Source organism: Xyrauchen texanus, chromosome 27 (assembly GCF_025860055.1).
Source record: "Xyrauchen texanus isolate HMW12.3.18 chromosome 27, RBS_HiC_50CHRs, whole genome shotgun sequence".
NCBI lineage: Eukaryota > Metazoa > Chordata > Actinopteri > Cypriniformes > Catostomidae > Xyrauchen > Xyrauchen texanus.
The window spans coordinates 11,175,566-11,201,301 of NC_068302.1; the positions used below are offsets into that span (position 1 = coordinate 11,175,566).

At 37.0% G+C, this 25,736-nt stretch overlaps 1 protein-coding gene and 1 pseudogene across 1 annotated transcript in view; both read right to left on the bottom strand.

The window, feature by feature from the left end:
* Positions 1-10,728, bottom strand: part of LOC127621230 (rab11 family-interacting protein 2-like) — a 29,162-nt pseudogene extending 18,434 nt beyond the window's left edge.
* A 1,933-nt stretch (positions 10,729-12,661) lies between these two features.
* LOC127621450 (adhesion G protein-coupled receptor A2-like) overlaps positions 12,662-25,736 on the bottom strand; it is a 95,455-nt gene continuing 82,380 nt past the window's right edge. Inside the window, exons 14-19 of the mRNA XM_052095040.1 lie at positions 22,650-22,858; positions 21,405-21,532; positions 20,675-20,798; positions 20,376-20,524; positions 18,813-18,902; positions 12,662-17,148 (exon numbers count right to left, since the gene is read on the bottom strand). Coding sequence (XP_051951000.1) covers positions 15,684-17,148; positions 18,813-18,902; positions 20,376-20,524; positions 20,675-20,798; positions 21,405-21,532; positions 22,650-22,858 — 2,165 coding nt within the window. The 3' untranslated portion in view covers positions 12,662-15,683. The remainder of the gene's footprint in view (positions 17,149-18,812; positions 18,903-20,375; positions 20,525-20,674; positions 20,799-21,404; positions 21,533-22,649; positions 22,859-25,736) is intronic.

Sequence of the window (25,736 nt, forward strand, 5' to 3'; positions counted from 1 at the left end):
TAATTAAAGCTGTACAGTATGTATTTGATTAAACACAATTTGATCATATAATTTAACTGAAACATTTAACATGGAAAAGAAAAGCCATAATTTGTATCTATAAGACTTTATGCAGTTCTTTTAGACAAGCCAACATTTTGGTATGGGAACAACCATACTACATACTTTGTTCAAATTTACTGTGGCTTTGCAGAAACCTTCAAATTCAGAATGGAAAAGTTAGTGATCATACACTTTAGCTCACAGCAGGAAACTAAAATCTGGAGTTTCTGAGTGGAAGAAAGACTAATGGGAAATGGTGATCAGTTATCACAGCACAAGGAATGTTCTTCATGAGGATGTCACTGTTTGGAATTGGATAAGGAAAGTTCTTTCAAGATAATTACAGTCCTAATGCTGCCACATAGATTAGCTTGTGCTTTAAAGTTTGTTTAGACAAAAGGGAACGTGAACAACAGACAAGTAACAAAGTGAGAGTATAGAACATCACAGCTGAAAAACAGATACCTAATTTCCTTTAATAAGTCACCTTGAAATAAAATAAGATTTTATAGTCACTTTCACACATATAAATATTTGCTTATTTAATTTCTGACCTAGAAATAATGCTGATTTTATATATAGAAGTCCTGGATAAAACATTGCTCCTCCTTATTTGACCTCAATTGCAATGACTAACTGTGTTTTGAGCAGTTTGAAGAGTAGACTACATTGTGTTCTTAGCATTACGACCAGTGTGCTATCATTCGCGGACATACCCTGGTGGCCAAAAGTTTGGAATAATGTACAGATTTTGCTCATATGGAAAGAAATTGGTACTTTTATTCACAAAAGTGGCATTCAACTGATCACAATGTATAGTCAGGACATTAATAACGTGAAAAATTACAAACATAACTTCTTAAACTACTTCAAAGAGTTCTCATCAAAAAAATCATCCACGTGCAGCGATGACAGCTTTGCAGATCTTGATCTTTCTAGCTGTCAGTTTGTCCAGATACTCAGGTGACATTTCAGCCCACACTTCCTGTAGCACTTGCCATAGATGTGGTTGTCATGTCAGGCACTTCTCACGCACCCTTTTTTATTTAGTCTGTGTAGTCTCATGTGGTTCTGTGTTTGTCCTATGATCCATAACAGTCTTTTCAACAACTTTTTTCAGATAGTGAGGGTGCTGTTTTTTGCATCAGTAATGTCTTGAGTATACTTTGTGATCAGTTGAATGCCACTTTGGGGAATTAAAGTACCAATTTCCTTCCAAAACAGCAAAATCTGTACATTTTTCCAAACTTTTGGCTGCCAGTGTATGATTGGACATAATTGATTGTGATTTCAAGAAAAGCAGAATAATAAACTTTAGTAGAATTGCTTATATTACAAGACAATTCATGGCCGACATCAAATTATAGGGTTTTATCAGAGACTATTTAGCAAAGACTGGCCACGGCCAATTGATGTAGAAAAGGAAGTCCCACCTTACAGGTAAAAGAGCCAGTCACCTTTTAGATACAGGAATCGCCTGCCAATCAACTCGAGAATGAACATGCTCATTAGCTATACAAGCCAGGAAAACCCACTGTTTTGGATATTTCGGTCTTTCCCTGTTCAAGTAGATTGCAGCTGCATTTCTATACTGCTTGTTTACATAGAAAAATAGATACCCAGCCTGCCCAAGAGGGTTCCAAAGATGGCCACCGAGTGGAAGTCATTGCTGAAATGACTTCGGTTGCATTCGACTCTGTATGCACAGAGGAATCTAAAGACACCAGTCTCATGATTTTTGGCCAAAAAGAGCCATTTTCCCGCAGACACAATATAAAACTTTGGCTTACCTGAAGGAAAACTGAGTGGAAACTGTACTGTACTGTGTTGCATGTAAGTGCTATTTAAAAAAACAACAACAAACAAATTAATTTTTTTTTACGATTCCCATTATATGGTGCTCACATGGATAATGAAGGAGTCAAGCCTGCAACATGTCTCAATTTCTGTTCTAGAGTAACGGTGTTTAAAAAGTGACTATAGATGACTAAGAGGTGGTGGTGGGCTTCCACTTTATCTTGTGTGACCCTGCTTCCTCATGCGAGGACTCGCTATTTTGGCTTCGCTCGATACTGGGATTTTTTTAGATATCGGCATCGGCTGATAAATATTTCCGTTTGGCCGATATATTTCAAAACAGTCTGTGACAGTGCATTAGCACTTTTTTCCACTGGCGCGAGCAGAGCGAGCATGAATGAACTGAATATGCTCGCTCTGCTCCGCCCAGCACCATAAGACAAGCCACTCAGAAGTGAAGCAGACATCTGACAGACACAGTAAATGACCAATCAGCATTCGCTTTCTAACTTGACGCTACATTGTGTTACACACAAAAACACTCCGGTGTGCAGCGAAGTCTATTCAAACAGTACTGTGATATGTCAGATCCGCAGCCCAGCGGTAGCTCCAGTGGGGGGTCACAGATGTGACAAATACATTTAAACAAAACAGAAAACATTTAACCTCACAAACAGTCAAAAATCCCGTGACTGGCTGTTCCTCAGATGCACGCACGCTGTTCTCGATTACGTTTAAACTAGACGCTGTTTTCCCACGGACTGAAAAGCTGGGTCGCGTGCACTACGGATCAGTGATCGCGTGAGGTGGATGAGAAGAGAACACTGTCTGGTAAGTAATAATACGTTTGAGAAAAAAAAATATTCCTTAATCTGAATTAAGTTATTCACTATCTCTGTCTGTTCCGGTCGGATTTGATGCTAATCGAGCATGCAAATACATGTGACAGGTTTTATCGTAGTTTTTGTCCGACTCCATTGACTTGACTTGGTACAAAAACTACGTTAAAACCTGTTGGAAAGCATCTTTTGCAGCGATTTTTGTGTGAGCATATCAGTGAACACCCCAGACCACTCGGTGAGTGAACCCACTGGTATTGTTGATCAAATTTATGCCAACATCCTTGGAGCTCAAACACCTCTGGAAATGAGAGTGAACATCACAGAGGAACTGAATCTTTACCTCAGGGAGCCACTTATTGACCGAAAGAGTGGTCAATCACTGGAATGGTGGAAACAGAATGAGTCACGACTGAGTCTCCTTGCACCATTGGCAAGGAAATATCTCTGTCCTCCGCCATCAACTGTACCAAGTGAGAGAGTATTTAGTGAGGTTGGGGAAATTTATCAGAAGAAGAGGAACAGGCTCACTGGAATAAATGCAGAGAAACTTTGTTTCCTGCATTACAACTTGCCACTGTTAAACTGGAACTACTAACTAAATGGACTGGTGGTGATGCTGTGAGCACTTTAGTCTTTTCTAGACATTTTCTGTTTGTAAAAATAGTTGAGTGTGTGTAAACCAAATAAGTGCACTTTGTAAAAAACACAAGGCTGCTTTCAATTGCACAAAAAAACTTTATTTATTGAAGTGTTACAGTACCTCATTGCATTTGTTTACATTTTGTTTACGTTTTATTAATAAACATTTTTATTTCTGTAAATGTTTAAGCAGACAAGAAGCTGCACTAAAACTTTATTTATTGAAGCGTTACCTTACCTCATTTGTTTACATTTTAATTACTTAATTAGTAAATAATATTTGTGCAATATAGTTTTTGCAATTAAAAATATGTACAATAAATGTTCATTTAGTTTCATCAATATTCTTTGTCTCTCATTTACTGTATTCACATGTATTGTATCGGCCTCATATCGGCCAATCGGCCAGATTGATTTCTCAATATCGGCATCGGCCATTAAAAATCCCATATCGGTTGACCACTAATTCCTATATACACTGCCTGGCCAAAAAATAAGTCGCCATTTGGATTTAAATAAGCAGATACTTAAGAGGCTATGATTGGATCATTATTGTAGTGATGAATATGTTTCAGCTGGCAACAATTATTTTAACCCTAAATGATGCAGTGTGTAGCTTCTTATTTATTAAACAACCATGTCGGAAGACGTATCCTGTGGTTGGGGAAAAGATGTTACTGTGTTTCAGAAGGGGCAAATTATTGCCCTGCATCAAGCAAAAAAAATGCACCCATCATTCATAGTGCCCAATGTACAAGACAGCACACTGGGGGTTAAGTCATTCACTAAATAGTGAGCAAGGGAGCATCCTATTAGTTCTTTATGCAGATAAGAGCATTCACTCCTAAGTTTCAGGCTGCAGATGATGATTGGAACTCTCAACATGTTTGGCAGACAATGGTATTCAGTACGTAGATACAGAATTTCATAAAGCTACATCTTATTTTAACATGGTTGGCAGTGACTGGATGATGCTGGACATTACTTTGAATAATAATTATTATTTATCAGCTGTAATGACTGTAACGTCTCAAAAACATGAATAATCAACACTCCTGGAAACATAATATACAATTTGATGAAAAAAAAAAAATCTGACTTTCTATAGCTTAGTGTTCTTTAGAATTTCACAATGTAGTCTCACTGTCCACGTATGTGGAAATACATTTTTAGCAAAAATATTTGCTCTAGAATTATTTTGCTTTGTTTATTAGGTGATACTAATTACAAATAAAAATGGGAAATGGAAAATGCACACAGCAGTCACGCTTGGGTCTCAGGAGGTTATAAAGGTTTATTAAAAATACTCAGCAATGCTGAAAAATAAATAATAAAACGCATGCAAAATAAAAAAACAAGAAAAACGTATTTTATTTGGCGACTGATCCTTTCTGTGTATGGAGCATATGAGAAAAGTGTTAACAGGAACCATTGGATTTCATGGATATCCTTTATTTAAGCAAGGTACACAGAACCATGTTTAATGAGAAACACTACACCAAGGCCCCAGGCCACTCAAATACTGAAAAACAAACTGGTGCAGCAAGTTCTCAACTCTTTTATTTGAGGGATGGATAACATTTAATTAAGAGCTTAGGACATAGGTTGGGAAAGTTGGCCTACATACTGTAAAAGCATCGCAAAATCATTAGGGAACTGTAAGATCACATGACGTTAATTTCTCTTAGGAGATTCCTTCATCTCTTTAATACAACACTGTGATTTACTTAGGTTAATCATTTACTATATATTGGCTTTAAAGGAACTAAACTGCTATCATAACTATTATAGACTAGACTCGATTTTCTTAAGAAAAAAGTATCAAAACGTTTTGCCCGTTTTATTGCCCGACTGGCAAATTCCAAAAAGTAATAACAAACCTCTCCTCAACTAGCCACACAATTTGACACATCATTGATGATCGTCATGGTCTGGAATGAGTTACATTCCTATGTTTAATCCTAAGGATTAGGGGTTTGGTCAAATCCCTAGCAACAGCAATAGTAATAGTGATGTTTGCCTTGACAAGATCCACTAATCACTAGCAAACTAATAAAGATAGGAATTCAAATGAGACCTATCAGGACGTATCCCTAAAAAAGGCCAGCTAATCCTTGCAATCTAAAAACGTTAAACTCCTTCGGTTGAAAAGTAAGTAAGCATAATATGCATATGAAATGCAAGTTTCAAATTCAGCAGACTGATGTAAAGCAAATTTTTTAGTCATTATTCAAAAACTGTTTAATTGTTAATACAGCATTTTTATTAATACCGCAATTAAAAGACTATACTGTAGCATTACAACAACATTCTCAGCTACTCCTCTCAAGTGACAATGAGCATCTGACCTACTCCTCAATGTCAAAAGCTATCAACATTACCCTGATGTAGGACAGTAATACTACACCATAATGCACAAAGAAAGAGAACAGGCAAAATTCAATCCCCGTGTGTCAACGTATTTGAGAAAGAAAGAATGAGAGAGATAGGAGAGAGAGAGAAATCAAACATTAGAATAAACATCATGTTCATAGTTTACAATAATTACAATAAGGCTGCAAGATTATCCAAGATGATCTGAGATTGCTTTGCTGCGTTACAGCTTTAAATGTAACACTACATGGATGTGCCCTAACAGTCACTTCACAACTCAGGTACTAGTCTCAGGTACTGTAGTAAATGCTAACTTTAGATGGTGAGCATGTGAACTGGGGCAAACCCAAGGCAAACAGACTGCCTACATAGGTAGAACAGGACAGCTCATGGAAAAATCAGCAAGCTGACCTAATACAGTAGGCAAATAAAGGGAAACTCATCTGCTCTCTGTATTTGTATAAAGAACAGCCCTCATTTCCTCAAAGCTAAACTGAAATTAAGCTCAAAGTTTGATAAATATTAAACTTAAGGAACTATTTGAAAGGACAGAGGTCAATTAGAATATAAACTTAACCAAGCATGTGCATACTCCAAGTGCAAGTAATATACCTGACACAGCAACTAATTATCTATCGATCCATCTATCTATACTAACAGAGCACTTTATTAAGAACATTATGGTCCTAATTGCCCGACGTGGTCTTCTGCTGTTGTAGCCCCTCTGCCTCAAGGTTCGACATGTTGCGCATTCTGAGATGCTATTCTGCTCAATACAATTTTACAGAGTGGTTATCTGAGTTACCATAGCATTTTTTGTCAGCTAGAACAAGTCTGGCCATTCTCCATTGACCTCTCTCATCAACAAGGCATTTAGATGTTTTTTGTTCCATTCTGAGTAAATTCTAGAGACTGTTGTGCGTGAAAATCCCAGGAGATCAGCAGTTACAGAAATACTCAAACCAGCCTGTCTGGCACCAACAATCATGCTGTGACAATTGTTGGGGAAAATATGGTAGATATGGTCAAATGTGTTAAAAGGGGCTGATAACACTCTTATTGGTGAAAGCATTATTAGATTAGCCATTTTGAGAATTACTGTAGTTGGAATTGCATGGAAATGTGCGGAGCTTTACGAGCAAGAAGATTCCATGCAATACTCCCTAAAAGTGACATTTACCATCCCATACAGCATGTGTTGTTGGCAATACACACAATAATGACTGCTTGAAAAGAGCAACAAGAATAAACATTTCTGTCAGAGCAACGTGTTACACAACCTTTTTCGGAGATATTTCCTAGGATATTAGTGCTGGGTGAAAATATTGATTTTATGATGAAGCTCAATCTTTTTTTGAATGATCCTGATATAGATTCTTAAAATCCAAAGATTGATCTTTTACTTTAAAGTTTAGTTCAGTTTTGGTTGTGTTGATTATTAGAGGTAGGCTGATAGTGGATTTTGCCAATACAGATAACTAAGATGGCGGAAAAGGCAGATCACCGATTAATCTATTTTATAGTTATAAAATAGATTTATAGAATGTTTTTTTTTTTGCCCTGACAGGCACAGACAAACTACAGGAGCCAAGAATAAATAAAATCCAAGACGTCCAACCAAAATCCCAAAAAGCAGCTATCAGCACTGATTAATTGGTAACACCAATACATTGGTCTACCTCTATTGATTATTATATCTGTTGCTATCTGAACTGCATAGTGTGGGCCCTGTTGCTCAGTTTTAAAATATTTATTTTCATGATGTACCAAGTTAGAAGTTTCCATGTATAATTTACAGTATTAGATGAGAGAGTATTTCTTTCATACGTAAGCAAAATGGACATTATGACTAAAATATATCCAAATGAATCTAATATTAGAATCTAATAAAAAGAAAATCAGAATTAAATCAATAGCTTGTAAATCTGAATCAAATTAATTCTGGAAATCTATATCAATACTCAGCCCTACAAGTTATCTGGACTTATGGTTCAAAGTTTAACATTGGGATTCTGCAGGTGTATGCTTTTTCGTGTGCAAAAAGGAAACACGATTTTGGCTAGCTTGTGTTTTAAGTGACAACAGATGATAAAATGCTTGCAGTGTACTCAACCATGGAGTGTCAATACCAACAATCACTCTAAATTCACTCTAAAAAAAGCTGCATTGTCTAAACACACAAACCCATTTACAAAAGAGAGAAGTAGAAAATGGCTTTATAATGGTTTCCTCATACAGGCATGGTGGTTTTGGGCCTTCGTGAAACTAAAAGAGCAAATATTTCGGAACTTGCTTTGTTTTTCATCCTGGGAAATATTAAGGTTATGCCAAACTGAATATGAGCAGGTCCCAACAGAATGAGCCAAGCGCCCACAAAGCTCTGCATAAAGTTCCACAAAATTGGACAGCCCATCGTTTACAAAGTTCAACACACATCCCCATGGAATACATTTTTGTTAATTAAATATGTGCACTAATTTGACAATGCGCTCTCAGTTACCAATACCATCTGGGCCTGAATATGAATGGCGGGTGGAATCAGTCCAATACGAGAACAAACAAGTTGTATACTGTACTACATTTTAGCCATGAAAAATCATGTTTTTGCCATTTGTAGCTCTCTCTTCACTTTCCAAGGGCAGCAGTGAAACTTAAGCTGTGTTCAGGTAAAGATGCAATGAAATCAAGAATTCTTCATTCACATCAGATCTGGTCAAACTGCATAACAACATCTGAGAATCTGTCTAAATAGGTTGGGCTAGTAATGTTACTGAATTGCATAAACCAGAACTACCTGAATAAAAGAGCACACATATTAACATTTCAGGTCCAGGTTAGAAAGTAAAAGCTAATGTACATTGTCACACACCATTAGCCCAAACGTGGGCGTGACTCATGGCTGTCAGTTAATGACTAGCAAAGAGAATTGTTATTGTACTGGGCTGGGATGGGTGGAGTGGAATGTTAAAACATAATTATTTCTTATATGGTTAGACTGGTTGTGTGAACTTGTGGTGGACCGTTCCTTTTCCTTGGCTTGGGAAATAAATTGAAGTGGGAACAGATGATTTAAGGATGTAGCAACAAATCTGATGGAAAAGGCTAGAACTGACTCTACAGTAACTAGACTGAAGATAAAACTTAAGATAAACAGGCAGTTACTCCCAGTTAATCACAATTGCACTACCTCCTCCAGAACTGTCATACTTGAATGTGACAAACATTGTTATCTGAAGCTAATAATAATCATGTGAATCATCTTGGTTATTAAAATCTCTGCTCACTTACTGTGAAGTGATTTTGAAAACAAAAATGTAAAATTAAACCATGACAAATCTTAAACTGTTAGGGGTGTATTTATTATTGACATTTGAGCTTCCACTTCCTCAAAGACTGAAAATGGTCTGTATGAGAAAATATATAAAAGTTTTACTACACTGAAGTAAACTATAACACTTTATGACAACTCCGATCAGATGGACAAACTTCTATGGTGTCATTGTGATGTGTTTGTACTTAGCAAGCAATAAAGCTAAATGATTCAAGATAAACAAAAGAGTGCATTGGGAATGATGTAATAGCTGCATCATTCAAACCATACAGCAGATGTATGGTGTAAGGTATGATATTGATGGACAAAAGTGTATTGAGTTCAGAGGGTCAAAGGTGACTTTATAGTAACGACAAAATCATATATACATGACTTCTGTGCTTCCACAAATAGAAGTATCCTTATCATCAGCTACATAGGCTAACTGTTTGAAAACATCGCCAAAGAACACAAAGCCTATGTAATGTAATATGTCACACACCCTCTCGTTTATTCATGTCACAATGCAGTTCCCTGAACAACTACTGACAAATGGCAATGAATAATCAGATTAAAGAAGACTAAAATGTGGCTGAAACATGACATTTGATACATCTAATCAGAGTAATAATGTGTCTATATGGGGGCCCTAAGCAAAATCCTAATTGGAGCTACTGGTGTATATTATTACACAAAAACCGCCAAATTATAATAATAATAATACATTTACAATAAATAACTATATAAATTAACAATAAATTACTATAAATAATAATTCTATTTTTTAAAATCTAATAAAACATGACCTTGCATTGCGGGGCCCCCTGTTGAATCGGGGGCCCCAAGCGGCCGCTTATAGCTAGCCCGGTGTCTTAGTATGTCTTTAGTGATTAAAGATGATTGTATAATATTCATGAGGACACACAAAAAACGGATCAGTCCTCAGGAGGCCAAGTGTACCATTACTTGCCCAATATTGTTTTACAAGGGTGGAGTTCTGAGCTCTACCCATACAAAAACAGGGACCAAAAGCATTACAATATGCTAAACTAATATGTAAAACACTCAAATGATTTTATAACATCTTTGAGTGAAAATTATTATGTTTAATGTAGTTTAATACTAAGTTTGATGGGCAAACGGCAAGAATGTGGCTGAAGTGTTTCATCTTTTTATTTATTTTGGTATGCAAAAACTAAATCAAACACCCTAAATCAAACACTTATATTCCCAAATATCACAGAATGCTACTCACTCCGTCTTTTTGCGCGATCTGTTGGCGTGTAGGTCTACTAGGTTAATGACAGCCTGCCCCAAAAACTTGTCCAGTCCCACCAGGGCTCGGTGCATTGCGATGATGTACAGAGTACATCGGTCAGCGTTTCCCTGATGGAACAGCGGCAGATCGAACGTTGCTTCTTCCTTCCACTCGGGAGCGACGCATTTCTCCGCCACCGACGTGGAAAACTTGTCCTTACCAACCTGCATGATGGCATAGGCGTCGTTCGTGCCATTTTTGCCCTTGATCCGTAGGTTTCGTGCTTGGAGCACCGTAACCTGTGCGCTGGTGGGATACCACTGCTGGTCACCCAAAGACATTATCGGTACTGTTTGGTAAAGTCCAGGACAAAACCGGGACGAAAAGTTGCGTTTCGCTCTTCTGATCTCTTTTGATGTTGTTTTGACTCGCTCTGGTGTCGCTGGCTGCTGTGTTGTTCCTCTCGCTGAGTGCGTAACTGTTTGGGAGGTTTCATAAGCCCCGCCCAATGCATGACGTGTTCTATGTATCCAACACTCAGGTGATGCAGGTATTACATATTTATGTATTTATGTAATGTATCCCCTGCCTGGCTGTGCCCTGTTCTGGGTTTCTGTCTGTATGTTATATTGTTTACATAGCAATAATAAAATAAATGGATCACAAAAAGTCATTCCTAACACAATTTTATAACTTATAATTTTAATAGTTGGTTACTTCTAGAGAGTAATTTATAGAACTAAATAGTTGGATTTGGATGTCATAGCAATCGAGACACTTTAATATATGGTATAAGCACATGTCTATGGGTAAACTTATCTTAGAACATTTCAGGACCTTATTCTGAGTATAAAATTGTTGACAGGAATGAAAAAGAGGCTGTTTGGTCTAGACCTACTGTGTCATCAATAGCATAAACTGTATAAAGCAGTATAAACATCCTAGATTACATCTAATATTCCCATTGAAGAGACTTTAAATAAGTCTTACAGTCTCGTTTATAAAGCAGCATTTATGGCAAGCCGTTTTAGCTTTTAATGCTCCCAGCATAATTGTTTTGTAATGGCATTTTTACAAGCACTCAATTAGAGAGCTCCACAATAGATCTTCTCTCTAATTGGAAGTCTTACTAGTAAAAAAAATGCTCTGGAATTAAAAATGAATGGAAGTCAATAGAAACATATGGTAAGTAAATTGTGAAATTGTAATTGTAATTTTTACTAGTAAAAATGCAATTGTAAAGCTCTCTAATTGGAATTCTTACTAGTAAAATTTAATTTGATGATCTTTTGAACTACAAATAAATAGGAGTCAATGGAAACATGCCAAGTAAATTGTTCAATTGGAATTTAGTAAAAATGCAATTGTAGATTTCTCTTACTGAAAGGTGTACTAATTAAAATTCAGTTAGAGAGCTCTGTAATTGAAATTTTTAATATAAAAAAATATATTTAATAGCTCTGGAATTAAAAACTAATGGGAGTCAGTAGAAACATATGACAAGTAAATTGTTCAATTGCAATTGGAATTTCTAATAGTAAAAATTCAACTGTACTACTTTCTAATTGGAATTCTTACTTGTAAAAATTATTTGATGGACTTTGGAATTAAAAATGTCAATAGAAACACAAGACTAGTAAATTATTCAATTGGAATTTGAATTTTTACTAGTAAAAAAAATAATTGTATAACCCTATTAATGGAATTTGTACTAGTAAAAATTCAGTTAGAGAGCTCTGTCATTGAAATTCTTACTAGTAAAAATTCTATTGAATAGCTCTGGAATTAAAAAATGAATGGGAGTCAATAGAAACACATGACAAGTAAATATTCCATAATAATTGTAACTTTACTAGTAAAAAATACAATTGTAGAGCACTCTTGGAATTCTTACTAGTAAAAATGCAATTATGACGAGTAATGCTGAGGACATTAAGAAATGATTTGGTGTTCAATAAGCATTTGGTTAACTTCCTAACTAATTGATATTAGCAACCCAAATAAACCATTGTTAAAGCTCAGGTTTTAAAGGCTGTTTCATCGAGACAAAAATAGAAAGTGGTAATCTGAGCAGTCGTTTTGAAGGCTGATTAGTCATCAAGTCTCATATTTACACACTGGTATCAGTCTGTGGTTATCTGAACAGATCAGTGACTCATATTAGATTGTTGGTACACTTTGCCCCCCGCACTGGCTATAAACATTCAAACTCTAAACTAAACATACAGTAGCTCTAACAACAGTCTTAGCTTTTAACAAGAGCAAAAGGCTCAAAAAGTCTTTATCAGTGTTGTGAACAGTGATGTTGCCTGTGCTTTCAGTGATCGCATGTCTGTAAGCTGTAACTGAATTTCTGTAAGCTGGTTGGTCAAAGTATGTGTCAATAAAACAAGGTCCTTTTTTGATTGGCTTTATTTGCTTTGGTGGATGTCAATTTACATATTACATTGAGACAGAAGTTACGTAAATGCCAAATGCAAAACAGTGTGTGTTGCTCTCAGTCGTGTAGAGTTCAATTTTTAGAGTTCAAAACACACACAATGCATTCTAGTACATTTCTAAAACAAAATAATTCACATTTTATGGCACTTTTTCCAAACCTTTATTTTGCATCAGATCATTGATAAGGCACAATCTTAATATCTATAACAAATATATTACTGAAATCGGTGCAAAAATGCTGTTAACATTTTCAGATTGATGTGAGTGACAAAAATATAAATATTTAAAATAGTATTGAAAACTCCCTTTTTTAAACATCAAAATGACAATTAAAACAATAGTTAGAATAACATTGAATTTATACTGACCCTCAGAAGCTACGCCTACCAAAAGGCAGAGGAAATTTCTCATGCATATCACAATGTCACATGAAACCATGATGCACCAAATTTAAATGTATTTCTAAGAAAAATATTACATACATGTGGCATACTTTGAGCAGGCCACAAACTTCTATTTGCTTGACTTTAGACTTTTGTTCTTTAGCAATATTGAATATTTTCCAAATGTAAGGGAGATTTCTGGCTTGTACGGGTAAATTACAAATATGTCTGTAGCATTTTACAAAATTGTAAGTAAGCTCATCACTAATGTTAAAAGGTGTTTAGATCAAAAGCATCTTTGGCATGCAAACATTCCTGAAAACACACTTAAAAGTTATTTTATTTCAATTCAAGTTTACGCTAAAGACAGGCGATGCATTTCGCTTCTGACTTTGTCAAAAAGTGACAAAGGTCTAAAAATAACAGCACTAAAAACTGTACCTTATGAACCTTGAAAGAACAGTCAGTAAAATGATCTCACACTGATCTGAGAATTCCTTGGATATTATGAAAATAATGATTATTTTTGAAAATTTGTTGCCATCAGATAACGGAAGTTTTCAAATGCTTTGAAGGGAGTAATAATAATTCTTGGTGCATTACAAATTCTTAGTAATACTGTAGCTAAGAGTTTTGGGCTAAATGAAGCTTGGTAATGAACTCAATGTGTTATAACAAATACTGAGGCCCCCAATCTACTGTAAAATACTGATTATCATAATATTGCATACTAACAATTCCACCAAAACATTAATACTGATATGTATAATATAAATACTTCATTATTTATAAAACATACGTAAAATGCTCACTCCATAACCTGAGCCATCAGGTTACGACTTGAGAAAAACAGGCCTGAACCAAGTGCTAAAATGTCCATGTTATACATGGTACTACAACAGAACAAGTATGGACAATCATCCCTCTTCATCCAATTACTGCCGCAGTTTTCACTTTGTTTGTCCAACAACGGGATTCATTTTCAGTGCATTTGATCAATGGCAGAAATTACCCAGTAGAGGGCGCTATGATTCAACTTTTCTTTTTTTTTCCAAAGCTTTTGCTTTCTGCTCAACTTCAGCAGAAAAAGAGCAACATTCTTACTACCAATTATCACAAGGAAATTTGGTGTGGAATTCTTAGTTTTCCCTATTCATGTTGGACTGACTAAAAGGATGCATGCTTATTAGTGCTAGAGTTAATAACGTTGAATTAACACTGTAATGGTCAAACAGTACTTGCATACCACAATGTACATACATTCTTACAGATACATAAATGAAATAGATTGAATAAAAACACACAACACAAAACAGAAAACAATAAACACAACAGAAACAAGAACAACAACAAAACAAAGCACTTGGGAAACAAACATATTGTAGCTATGCATAGTCAGAAACATAAAGATCAAAATAGGTGATATTTATGCCCACATATCCCTTGGTATATTCAAAATAAAATTATATTTGTTCATTGTGTTAAAACATTGTTAGATTAAGTGGTATTACACACAAACAAAATCACAAAAACAATTTTGCATATTTGTATAAATGCGAAACTTTTGCATACACACCTCTTTTCTTTCTTCATATGTATAAAACATAACTTCATAATGTCCCTCATAAGACACCACAATGATAAGAGCCCCTGAAAGTATTGCCAACAAACAAGAACTTTTATCTGGCAACCACTTTCAGTTGGACAGTTAAAAGATGATTTCCAAAGCTTTAAGGGATAGTTCACAAAAAAAAAATTCTGGCATCACTTACCCGCATGTTGTTCCAAACCTGTATGACTTTCTTCCTGTGGAAATTTTTAGGCAGACTATTTCACTTTCATTATATGGAAAAAGGATTTAATGAAAGTGAATGGTGACTGAGGCAAACACAGTAGAAATGATATGATAAGTGTGGGTGAGAAACAGTACAAAATGTAAAAGAATGTGAAAGTTTCAGATTTATGGTATAAAAAAAAAGGACTTAAATATTTATCAGTTTATTACCCACACTTATAACATCACTTCTAAAGATATGGATTTAACCACTGGAGGCTTATGGATTACTTTTATGTGGCCTTTATGTGATTCTTGGATCTTGAAAGGACTGGTCACCATTAACGTGCATTGTAAGGCCCTACAGAGCGGAAATGGTCTTCTAAAAATCTTTATTTGTGTTCTGCAGAAAGTCATGCACATCTGGGATGGCATTAGGGTGAGTAAATGATGAGATAATTTTCATTATTGGGTGAAATTACCCTCATGTTGTTCCAAACTTTTATAACTTTCTTCCCTTAGAACACTTTAGGCATAATGTTTTACTTTCAATGTATGGGAAAATAATTTAATTAAAGTGAAAGGAGACTGAGGCCGACATGCTCAGCATCTCCAGTTCCAAGGAAGAAAGAAAGCCATTGGTTTGTTACAACATGAGGGTGAATGATGCAGAATTTTTATTTTTGGGTAAACTGTCCTGTGAATATACAAGGTAGATCATAAAAGGAGCCAACTGTTTCTCTTGTGGAGAAAAAAGCACACCATTCATGCTTTTCAAGAAACTTTAAATGTCAGTTCTTTCAATTATACCCTCAGCTCAATATCATACTGTTGTCTCACTTTTCCAAACCCTGCTCTTCATACCAACCGAACACTGTGATTGGTCTGTCCCGCTTGTGTCCAGTTCTATCACGGAACCCTTTAGTGTTCCATTTGGTACTGAAACAGCTGACAACGAGGCTGTCGCTATGACTGTCCCAGTGACATCTGTTGCCATGTTGAGAGGAAACGAGCTCCGCTTAGATTCTCTTTCAGCTGCAGCCGCCAGTTTCAGATTGTCTTTGCTAGCATTGCGCCGTTGAGCATTCTGCTGCATGGTGACCCTACTGGCCACTGAGGGCAACAGTGGAAAAGGTTTTCTACATTCACTACTCCCTCCGTCACTACCTTCTGAAGGGCTTGTGGCGAGTCCTTCCCCTCTGTGCCGGCCATTGGTCAGAGGCCCATTTTGGCTCTCTGAATGGCTGTTCCGTAGACTTCCATTATCAGTGGAAGCATGTTTGGGTAGATGGTGGATATTTAATTGCTCTGTCCCAGTGGGTCCTAAAGCGCCCATGCTACCTCCTCCACCTGCTCTGAGAGCTTTGAGGCGATAGTGCCCTCTGCTATCGCCTCTGTGATGATGCAGGCCATTGCCACCCTTGGTTCTACTACAAGCCTTCCTCCTTTGAGGCTGCTGGGTGGGCAGTGTGCTGCTCAGACTGGGAGGCATGTTATTGGCAGGCTTGTTGTTTACATTGTTCTCTGTGCTTGTGCTGTTATTAGTTCTTGTTGGTGCTCGGGTGGTGTTGTTAGCATTGTCTTGGGTCACCTGGAGAAGGTTGGTGAGTTTGCATGGCCCAGGACCAATGCTACCAGTTCCACTTGGAGTAGATGAGGACCTGGCAGAGGAAGAGTAATGGTTTGGGTCTGTTGGTGGATGGCAGGCTATAAAAAGTTGTGAGTCCCTATCTGAGGTACTTTGAACCCCAGCAGTTGCAGTACAGGGGTGGCTAAAGGCTGGCATGGGTTGAGACCGACGATACCCAGGGCAACAGCCTAGCCATGATGCCTGGACATCCAAACGCTTGAAACAGTGATGGAGCACCAAGAAAATCCCTAATCCGGTGGCAGTTCCCCCATAGAGACAGCTGAACAGCTTTCGCTCTCTGTCAACATGCCAAATTGCCATAGCACCACAACACCACATCCCCACAAACACAAATTGCATCGTCGCCAGTGCCAAACACTGTACCTTCAACGAGTACTGGTCTTCTACCATTATCTCAGCATATACCGGGCTCACAACAGAGTCCGTTGAGAGTAGACTGGAGCTGCCGCTGAGTGCTGGTTGTCTTTCTGGCAAGGGGGAGGGTTCGGAGGCGGAGCAAGGAGGATCTTTGGTGCTCTCGCAGTTACGGTGCCTCAGGCAAAACACAGTGCAAAGGAAGTAGATCCAGGTCACCAGAATGATCAATCCAGCAGGAATGTAGAAAGCACCGAAACTGGGTTGCCATACCAACCAGCAGCTGCAGATGGGTCAGGAAAAAATCAAGAGAGGGCAAAGGGTGTAATTACTCAAATAACAAAAACACAAAGAAAGCTCTGTAATAAGCAGGCCCTTATTAAATGGGCTGTAAAGAAGCGAGTCAGCATGTGTAATAAATCTGCAATAAGTATCAGACAGTTAGTGAAAGAACAGAAGCTACAACTTAATACAAAACAGAAAATATGACCTCTGGCATATACATTTTATAAGTATGCAGCCAGACTATCTGACTATATGTGACAAAAACACTGTAAGATTCACAACAAAAATATCTCATGGTAAGAGGCCTCTTTGTAATTTGTATTATTTAATAAAAGGTTCACTAATTAAGATTTTAGCTGGCTCTTACTCGTTCCATCAGTCCCAGAAGTACTTGTGGTTTTGGACTCTATACTGACACCTTTTGACCTGGATATTGGAAGTTTGTTTAATAAATGCTGCCACTTTACACTGAATATGATTGTTTATCCTCTGTTTTGTTACTTTTAGTCTGTGTTTTTATCCCTCACATAATAAACATATTGGACAGTGACCAGGGCAGATGCGTCTTGCAAGCTCTCTGCCGGCTGAACATCGCCTTAAGTGTGTCGCACACCGGACGAGAAGTGCCACGTAACAGGTAGGATAAAGCACAGATGTTGCACACAAAACGCATCAGTGCAGTTAATAGAGGTGGCAGTCCAAAAAAATGTATCTATTCACTACTTACAGATGATGATGAATAAGAACTAATTACCCATGAAAATACAACAATTACTAAAGGTATGCTCTCTCTCCAAAGCATGCTCTGAGCTCTCATTCAGTTCCATTCTGTGTCATTTGAGCCATCATTGAGCCTGTGCCATGTACTTGGCACTATCTATTGGTAGCCTTATGTAATTACAGTGAACGATCCTCTCTGCCCATATTTGGATGACTTTGGTTGCAGCAATCTAAATCCAAATGCAGTTTGTTTAGCGTTCCATGATGCTGGACAATGTACTGCATACTATCCAATAAAGTCATCTGATCCAGGAAAGCTAACGTGTTTTTAGCCAGATAACACATTATGTGCTGTGTGCACACTGTGCTTCATGGGATTATCTAATTATCTATGCATCTACCTACATTGTGTGTGGGCTCATTTCGTGAAGTTATAGGCAAACATGTCGCAAATAAGCAACACCTATTTATATGTAGCATATATGTCAAAGACATACACTTGTTATCTTGCTATAGTAAAAATAAGCTGGTTTTATTCTACTGATCAGTTTGATGTTTTTACTGATTACAATAATATGTGCAGTGCACATTTTGTTTTATAAATTATCAAAACGGAACACTTCTGATTTGTCTGCAAATTTTAAAGCACTTGTTCAGTTTTGGTTATCGGTTACTTGCATTGTAATGTAGAGCTTCTAAGCTTTCAAACAATACCATTTTTTGTATTGGTCAAGACTGTAGTTTGTAACATTGCTGAGTGGTGTTGCTGGTGTGCGTACTGTATATTCATAGAAAGAATGGTTTAGAATTTTAGGAGACTTTATGTTGCCAGCCTGATGCATCTAGTGTGCAATCCCCTTTATTCCTAGCTGATGTTTTATTTTAAAAGTAGTTTTTGAACATGGAATTAATGCTTTAAATGTTTTAAAACACAGTACTTACTAAGGAATGTTGTCTCCATAGTTATTAATGTTCACCGCTGCAGTGATTCCACATATAATGAGTGGGACACCTCCAGCTATCAAGTAAAACCTGCAGAGAGAAATAGATAAATAGGCAGAGACAGCCAGACATTTAGGAAACATTTAGTAAATGTCATTATAAAACTGATATGAACTATAGTAAAAGATGCTTCATAACCATGGTAAAATCACTATAATGCACATAATAATATTCCATTGTGTGGGGACAATAAAATCAGCCCAATATGTATTGCACAAACAAATACAAATAAATACAAATAATTTAGTACAGTCAAATACAAATAGTACAGTCTATCCCACTTTTATTGGTCAGTTGTGCTATATTTTCTATAGATGTTCCCTGTGTCAGGCATCAAATAGATTGTGTGGTCTACATTAAGCCGGTTCTGTGTTCCTGTCTGTCATTAAAGAGTTGAGTCTGGCCTCCACACAGTGGAGGACAAAGAGAGAGGAAACATAGAATGATTTATCCCAGGGGGCAAGCGTGGGATCTGGGCAGACCTCCCAGGGTATGTGGAGAGCATGGAGGTCCAGGGTAAATTATGGAATACAGGGAGAAAACAGACTGGAGGGTTTGAATATATTTGCATGCATGTCTCCAGGGCCACCACACTAATGCCCTTGAGGTGGGGTGGGGGGGTGGGGAATACGTCGGGCACCAATTTGAGCAACGTCGGCCCTGAGTGAAATTGGCCTGATCCCTTGTTTGATTTACAACTACTACTGTATGTCTAATTTCATTTTTTTTCCATACTCCTTACCCCTCCCCCTTTGTGCTCTCTTTCTTTTTCTTTTCCTCTTTCTGACTCTGTCCTTAAAAGCAGATGGGTTTTAGCTTTAATGTGGACAATGGAGGTCTTTTATAAGTCAGTTTTTACATCATGGTGGTCCATTCAGTTGCATTCAAAAGCTAATTTTGCCCTTTCCCCTGTACTGCCCTTTCCATCATTTCTTCTCTGGAAGTGCCAATTTGAACTATATGAACACAAAACTTTTATATGAACACAAAACTTTTCAGATGTCATGACTCATAAGTAAATGAATGATTCTTGTTCCAATTCTGATTCCACTTACTAATTCTGGTTTTCTAATAAGAATTGGTTCAAACTGAAATATTCGGTACATATATTTTTATTACACTGATTTAAGTCTCATGAGCCTAAAGTACACATAACACAGTAAAGATTCAGTTTGAGTTAGACATGATCAATGTAATGACTTCAAGACTGATTTGTGAGAGAAATGAATTGGTCTACACTGGTAACACATTAAGTTTGTTGTTGTGTTGCAGTTGTCAAAAGTCATGCTCTCCATGGTGGTGGTGGCATAGTGGGCTAAAGCACATAACTGTTAATCAGAAGGTTGCTGGTTTGATCCCCACAGCCACCACCATTGTGTCCTTGAGCAAGGCTCTTAACTCCAGGTTGCTCCGGGGCGATTGTCCCTGTGATAAGTGCACTGTAAGTCGCTTTGGATAAAAGCGTCTGCCAAATGCATAAATGTAAACGATGACAGCACTGACCTGAGCATGGGGCGCTGGGGTGGTTGTACAGCAGTCTCGCCTTCTAGCTGTTGTGGAGACCTCAGTAAAGCTTCTTTATAAATTACTCTGGCACTAACACCGATCCATAACAAAGTGGACAGAGAAGAGTAGTGAAGAACAATCCCCACCTGACAAACATACACAAGTTAAAAACAAGTAAACACTAAAGCCATGTTAGAGTCTAAAAACAAATGAATAAAAGGTAAGTACATTTTGATTTTATGCAGGGGCGGCTGTTGGCCTGTGTTTTCATGTGTATAAGTGAGATGGGTACTTACTGCCTGGCATACTACTGGGTAGCCGGTTAGAGTGATGCCTCCAGCAAATACTGCAGACGTCATAGCGATGTGGAAACTAGAGTTTAAGAGGGTGTGCCAACTCTTTCTTGTGATTCTGATAGAACTGAAGAAAGAGAACAAGCTGTTAAGAAACTACATTTTCTAAACACTCTTTGTAATTATTATCTATTTAAAATGCCTCTATTTATCATTTTATGTATGTATATAAAATGTAACATAAACTGTGTTAAATATATTATATTGTCTATATTACATCTATATTATCAGCATAATGATTTGGATGAAAAAGAATGTAAATTAATTTCAGAATTTCTTATTATTTGGTATGTGCTGCTATTGTTGTAATGGCAACATCCACTTGAGCTGGCATGGGCTCCACAAGTTTGTGTAAAACCTGATGATCCTTGTTATCCATTATGATTTGAGTATGTTCCAAAGAGAATGTGGCAACCTGACCTTTCGTACAAAGGAGTCATAAAATTTCTCTGTTTAAAAAAAAAAATGTTTTACTATAAATTCTTCTCCCTGCCCAGTAGGTGGCGATATGACCGAAGAACACTTGAATTGATGTAAACATGTGTGAGGGGAAATGTTGCTGGTCAGTAATACGGCAGAATGGGGTCGACCTCAGGGTACATGAACTTTCAGAAAGCAACATGTCGATTTCCTGTGTGATCTTGTTGGACTAGTACCATTTTCAAACCAATACCTGTGGTGCAGTATGTAGGTGATGATGATGGTGAACAGACAGAGCAGCAGCACTGCCGTGCAGCTGTAGATCACAGGGTGCAGAACTTCCACTGGAACTGAAGGAGAACCTGGGAAATCCGGCATCTCCTGAAATATGAATGTAAGGGAAGAGAAGGGGGAAAGCAAGAAAGAGGAGCATTTTTTGAAACATTCATGCCCCAAGAGAGTTTCCTTAATCTCTCTATGACACAAGTGGCTATTAATCCTGCTCTGATGTCAACACTTTAAAATATGATTATACAAATACAACTTGAGTTCCAAGAAGTTTCCACCAATGGCCAGGAACACCCATATCCTATCAAATTCATACAATCTTCCCGATAACAAAAACAGTCCAAGCTGTTCTAGCTGAACATTAAAATCCTTTTGGCGAATGTCAGGATGAAGACATGTAGAGTAAAATGTGTGTTTGTAATGGGAGACCTGTCCTCCCTATATAAAGGAATGGCTATATCTCTCCACTTGGGGTGGGCAGGTTAGAGACACTCATTAGTGAGATAAGACTCACCACAACAGGGTTATTAATCAGTAAGCTGTCATACATTGAACTTAGTTACCCAATTTTCCTAATTTTTTTTGCAGGAAAAATGCAGTTTTCCTAGCTCAAAGAAAAGGACATAAATTGACCCCAAAAATAATTTGGACACTTAATGAATGTCATTGCATTAGAGAAAAAAAAAGAAAACAAGCGGTAACAGCAAACAAATGTTTCTAGAACTAACATTACTTTTCAAGCCATTTTTGTGGTTCCTTTTTTTAGCTGTTGTATGAAGTCAGTTCCCCTCAAGTGAAAAGTGTGCTATCTTTACTTGGTTTGATAATTTGTTATGTATGCAATGACATTCATAATAATCTTTTTTTGTGCTGAGGACATTGGCATAGAATTAATGGGGGAAGGGGGTCTTGGGGGACACACGTCCCCCCAATGCTGTGAAGGTGGTCATTTATTTATCTGTGCATTAATTTGAACTAATTTGTTCAAACCAAATCTATGCCATTGGCTGTGGCTTTAGTGTCCAATTTACTTTTAGATGTTTTTTTTTTTTTATCTCAATGTGCAGAACAGGGGCTTTCTTGGAATCTAATGTCTAAGTGGCATTCCTTGTACTGGATATACTATTTGTGCACTACTGAATATCATACTTTCACCTTTGCATACTGTCAGTTGGAATATCAGTATTTTAAAAGGCTGTTCCAATTTTACCTGAAGTACAGCAGAGTTGCTTAGCACAGAGCACCACAGAGTAGAGCTGGATGCATCGGTATGGGCCAACTGACAGCCATTTAGGCTCCAACTGCCATGATGCTCCAGGGCCTGCAAACTCCAGTGAGCAGCAACAGGGTCATTTCCAGGTGATGTGTGTCGTAATGACACAATAATGGGATCTGACTGATTCCACATGCTGCATCCATCTGAAATAAAGTAAAGAAATAGGAAGTGAGAGAGAAAAAAAGAATGAAAGAAAGAAATATTTGTTGTTAAAGTATACAGATATTAGTACCAGTCAAATGTTTGGACTCACTTTGTTGAAGTTATGTTTCTCCTGACCTTTTTAATTGAAGGTTTGTGCTTAAATGCTTGCAATTAGTAAACAAACACACACACACACACACACACACACACACACACACACACACACACGCACACACACACTGCTGTTTCAGAAGGAAATTGGTACTTTAATTCACCAAAGTGACATTCAACTGATCACAACATATAGTCTGGACATTACTGATGTAAAAAAACGGCACCATCACTATTTGAAAAAAGTAATTTTTTATCAAATCTAGACAGGCCCAATTTCCAGCAGCCATCACTAAAACACCTTATCCTTGAGTAATCAAGCTAAAATGATCATTTGGTACAAGAAAATCACTTGCCATTATATCAAACACAGTTGAAAGATATTTGGTTCATTAAATGAGTCTTTACATTGTGTTTGTTTACAATAATTGTGTATGCAGTAGACTGTCATGTCTTAAGGTCAATATTAGGTCAAAAATGGCAAAAAAGAAACAGCTTTCTCTAGAAACTCATCAGTCAATCATTGTTTTGAGGAATGAAGGCTATACAATGCTTGAAATTGCCCCAAAAAGATTTCATTCAAAGGTGTACACTAGAGTCTTCATAGGCTGATGTTCTGTCACTATCCAGTCTAAATTAGAATTTTGTAAAGGCATTCTACATAGGCACAATTTATATTTGTTTACAAACATACAGTATATATACACAACAGGTCAAATGTTTTGAAACACCTCATTCTTTATTAGAATTATATATATATATATATATATATATATATATATATATATATATATATATATATATATATATATATATATAAATGATGTATAACATAAATGGAACTATGGGAATTATGTTTTTGTTTCACATTTTTGAATAATAGTAAAGTCATCAAAACTATGGAATAACATAAATGGAACTATGAGAATTATGTTGTAACTAAACGAAATCCAAAATAAATCAAAACTGTTTTATATTTTAGCATCTTCAAAGTAGTCACCATTTGCCTAGAATTTGCAGACATGTACTCTTGACATTTTCACAACCAACTTCTTGAGGTATCACCCTGGGATGCCTTTTAAACGGTATTAAAGGAGTTCCCATCTATGTTGGGCACTTATTGGCTGCTTTTCTTTATTATTTGGTCATCAATAAGTCATCAATTTCAAAAACTTTTTTTATTATTATTTTACAATGAAATAAATACATATGGTGGCACAAATATATTTTTGTTTACAAAACTAATTTCAAACATTTAAGCATACGCATTCGGATCAAAAGATTTTAAGATCATGAGAAACATTTCAGTCAAGTGTTTCAAAACTTTTGACCGGTAGTGTCTGTGTGTGTGTGTGTGTGTGTGTGTGTGTGTAGATATACTGTATATATATATACATTATATGCAGTACTGTGCAAAAGTCTTAGGCTTCACAAAAACATTTCTTAAGATAATTATTTATATTTTCAGCTTTAGTGTGTCAATAGGAAATATACATTTTAGACTCCCAAACATTTATTTTGCAAATAGAATAGAAGAACAGCGGGCCCTGCAAGATATGGCATGGTTCCCACAGAGCCCCCTTCTGAATATTGAGTCAGTTTGGGATTACAAGAAGAGATTGAAGAAATGTGGCAAATTCTCCAAGAAGTTTTGAACATCATATCTGCCAACAACCCAGAAAAACTGTGTCCAGGTGTACCTAGGAGAATTGGTACAGTTTTGAAGGCAAATGTGGTCACACCGCATATTTATTTAGCTTTATTTTTGAAGACATCCTCACTATGCAACATATATAGTGTATATATATATATATATATATATATATATATATATATATATATATATATACAGTGTGTATATACACTGGTGGCCAAAAGTTTCGAATAATGTTCAGATTTTGCTCTTATGGAAAGAAATTGGTACTTTTATTCACCAAAGTGGCATTCAACTGTTCACAATATATAGTCAGGATATTAATAATGTGAAAAATGACTATTACAATATGATTTTTTTTCTGAACTTCTTAAACAACTTCAAAGAGTTCTCATCAAAAAAAAATCCTCCACGTGTAGCAATGACAGCTTTGCCTATCCTTGACATTCTATCTGTCAGATTGTCCAGATACTCAGGTGACATTTCACCCCACACTTCCTGTAGCACTTGCCATAGATGTGGCTGTCTCGTCGGGAACCTTACAGTCTAGCTGATCCCACAAAAGCTCAATGGGGTTAAGATCCATAACACTCTTTTCCAAATAACTGTTGTTCAACAGAGAGATCAACAGAGAAGGGCCAGACTGGTTTGCACTGACAAAGTCTACGGTAACTCAGTTAACCGCTCTGTACAACTGTGGTGAGAAGAATATCATCTCAGAATGCTATTCTGAGATGCGGGTTGACACTGTTATGGCGGAACAAGGAGGATCTATAAAATAATGTTGTGGCTGATCAATGTACATGTGAAACTGTACGTTTTGTTTTACATTCCATTTATAACATTTAAGTCCCTTAAAAATGTAGGGTAGGGTTACAAATTAATTTTAAAAAGTACAATTGTCATTTTGGCGGAGACCAACCCCCACATGGAACGAACACGACTTCGTGCCGAGGACCCGGACACAGCTCTCGCTTTGGACGTATAGGGATTCCCACAGTCTCTCCCGGGGGACCCGGTCATACGCCTTCTCCAGATCCACAAAACACATGTAGACCGGTTAGGCATACTTCCAGGCCCCCTCCAGGATCCTTGCGAGAGTAAAGATCTGG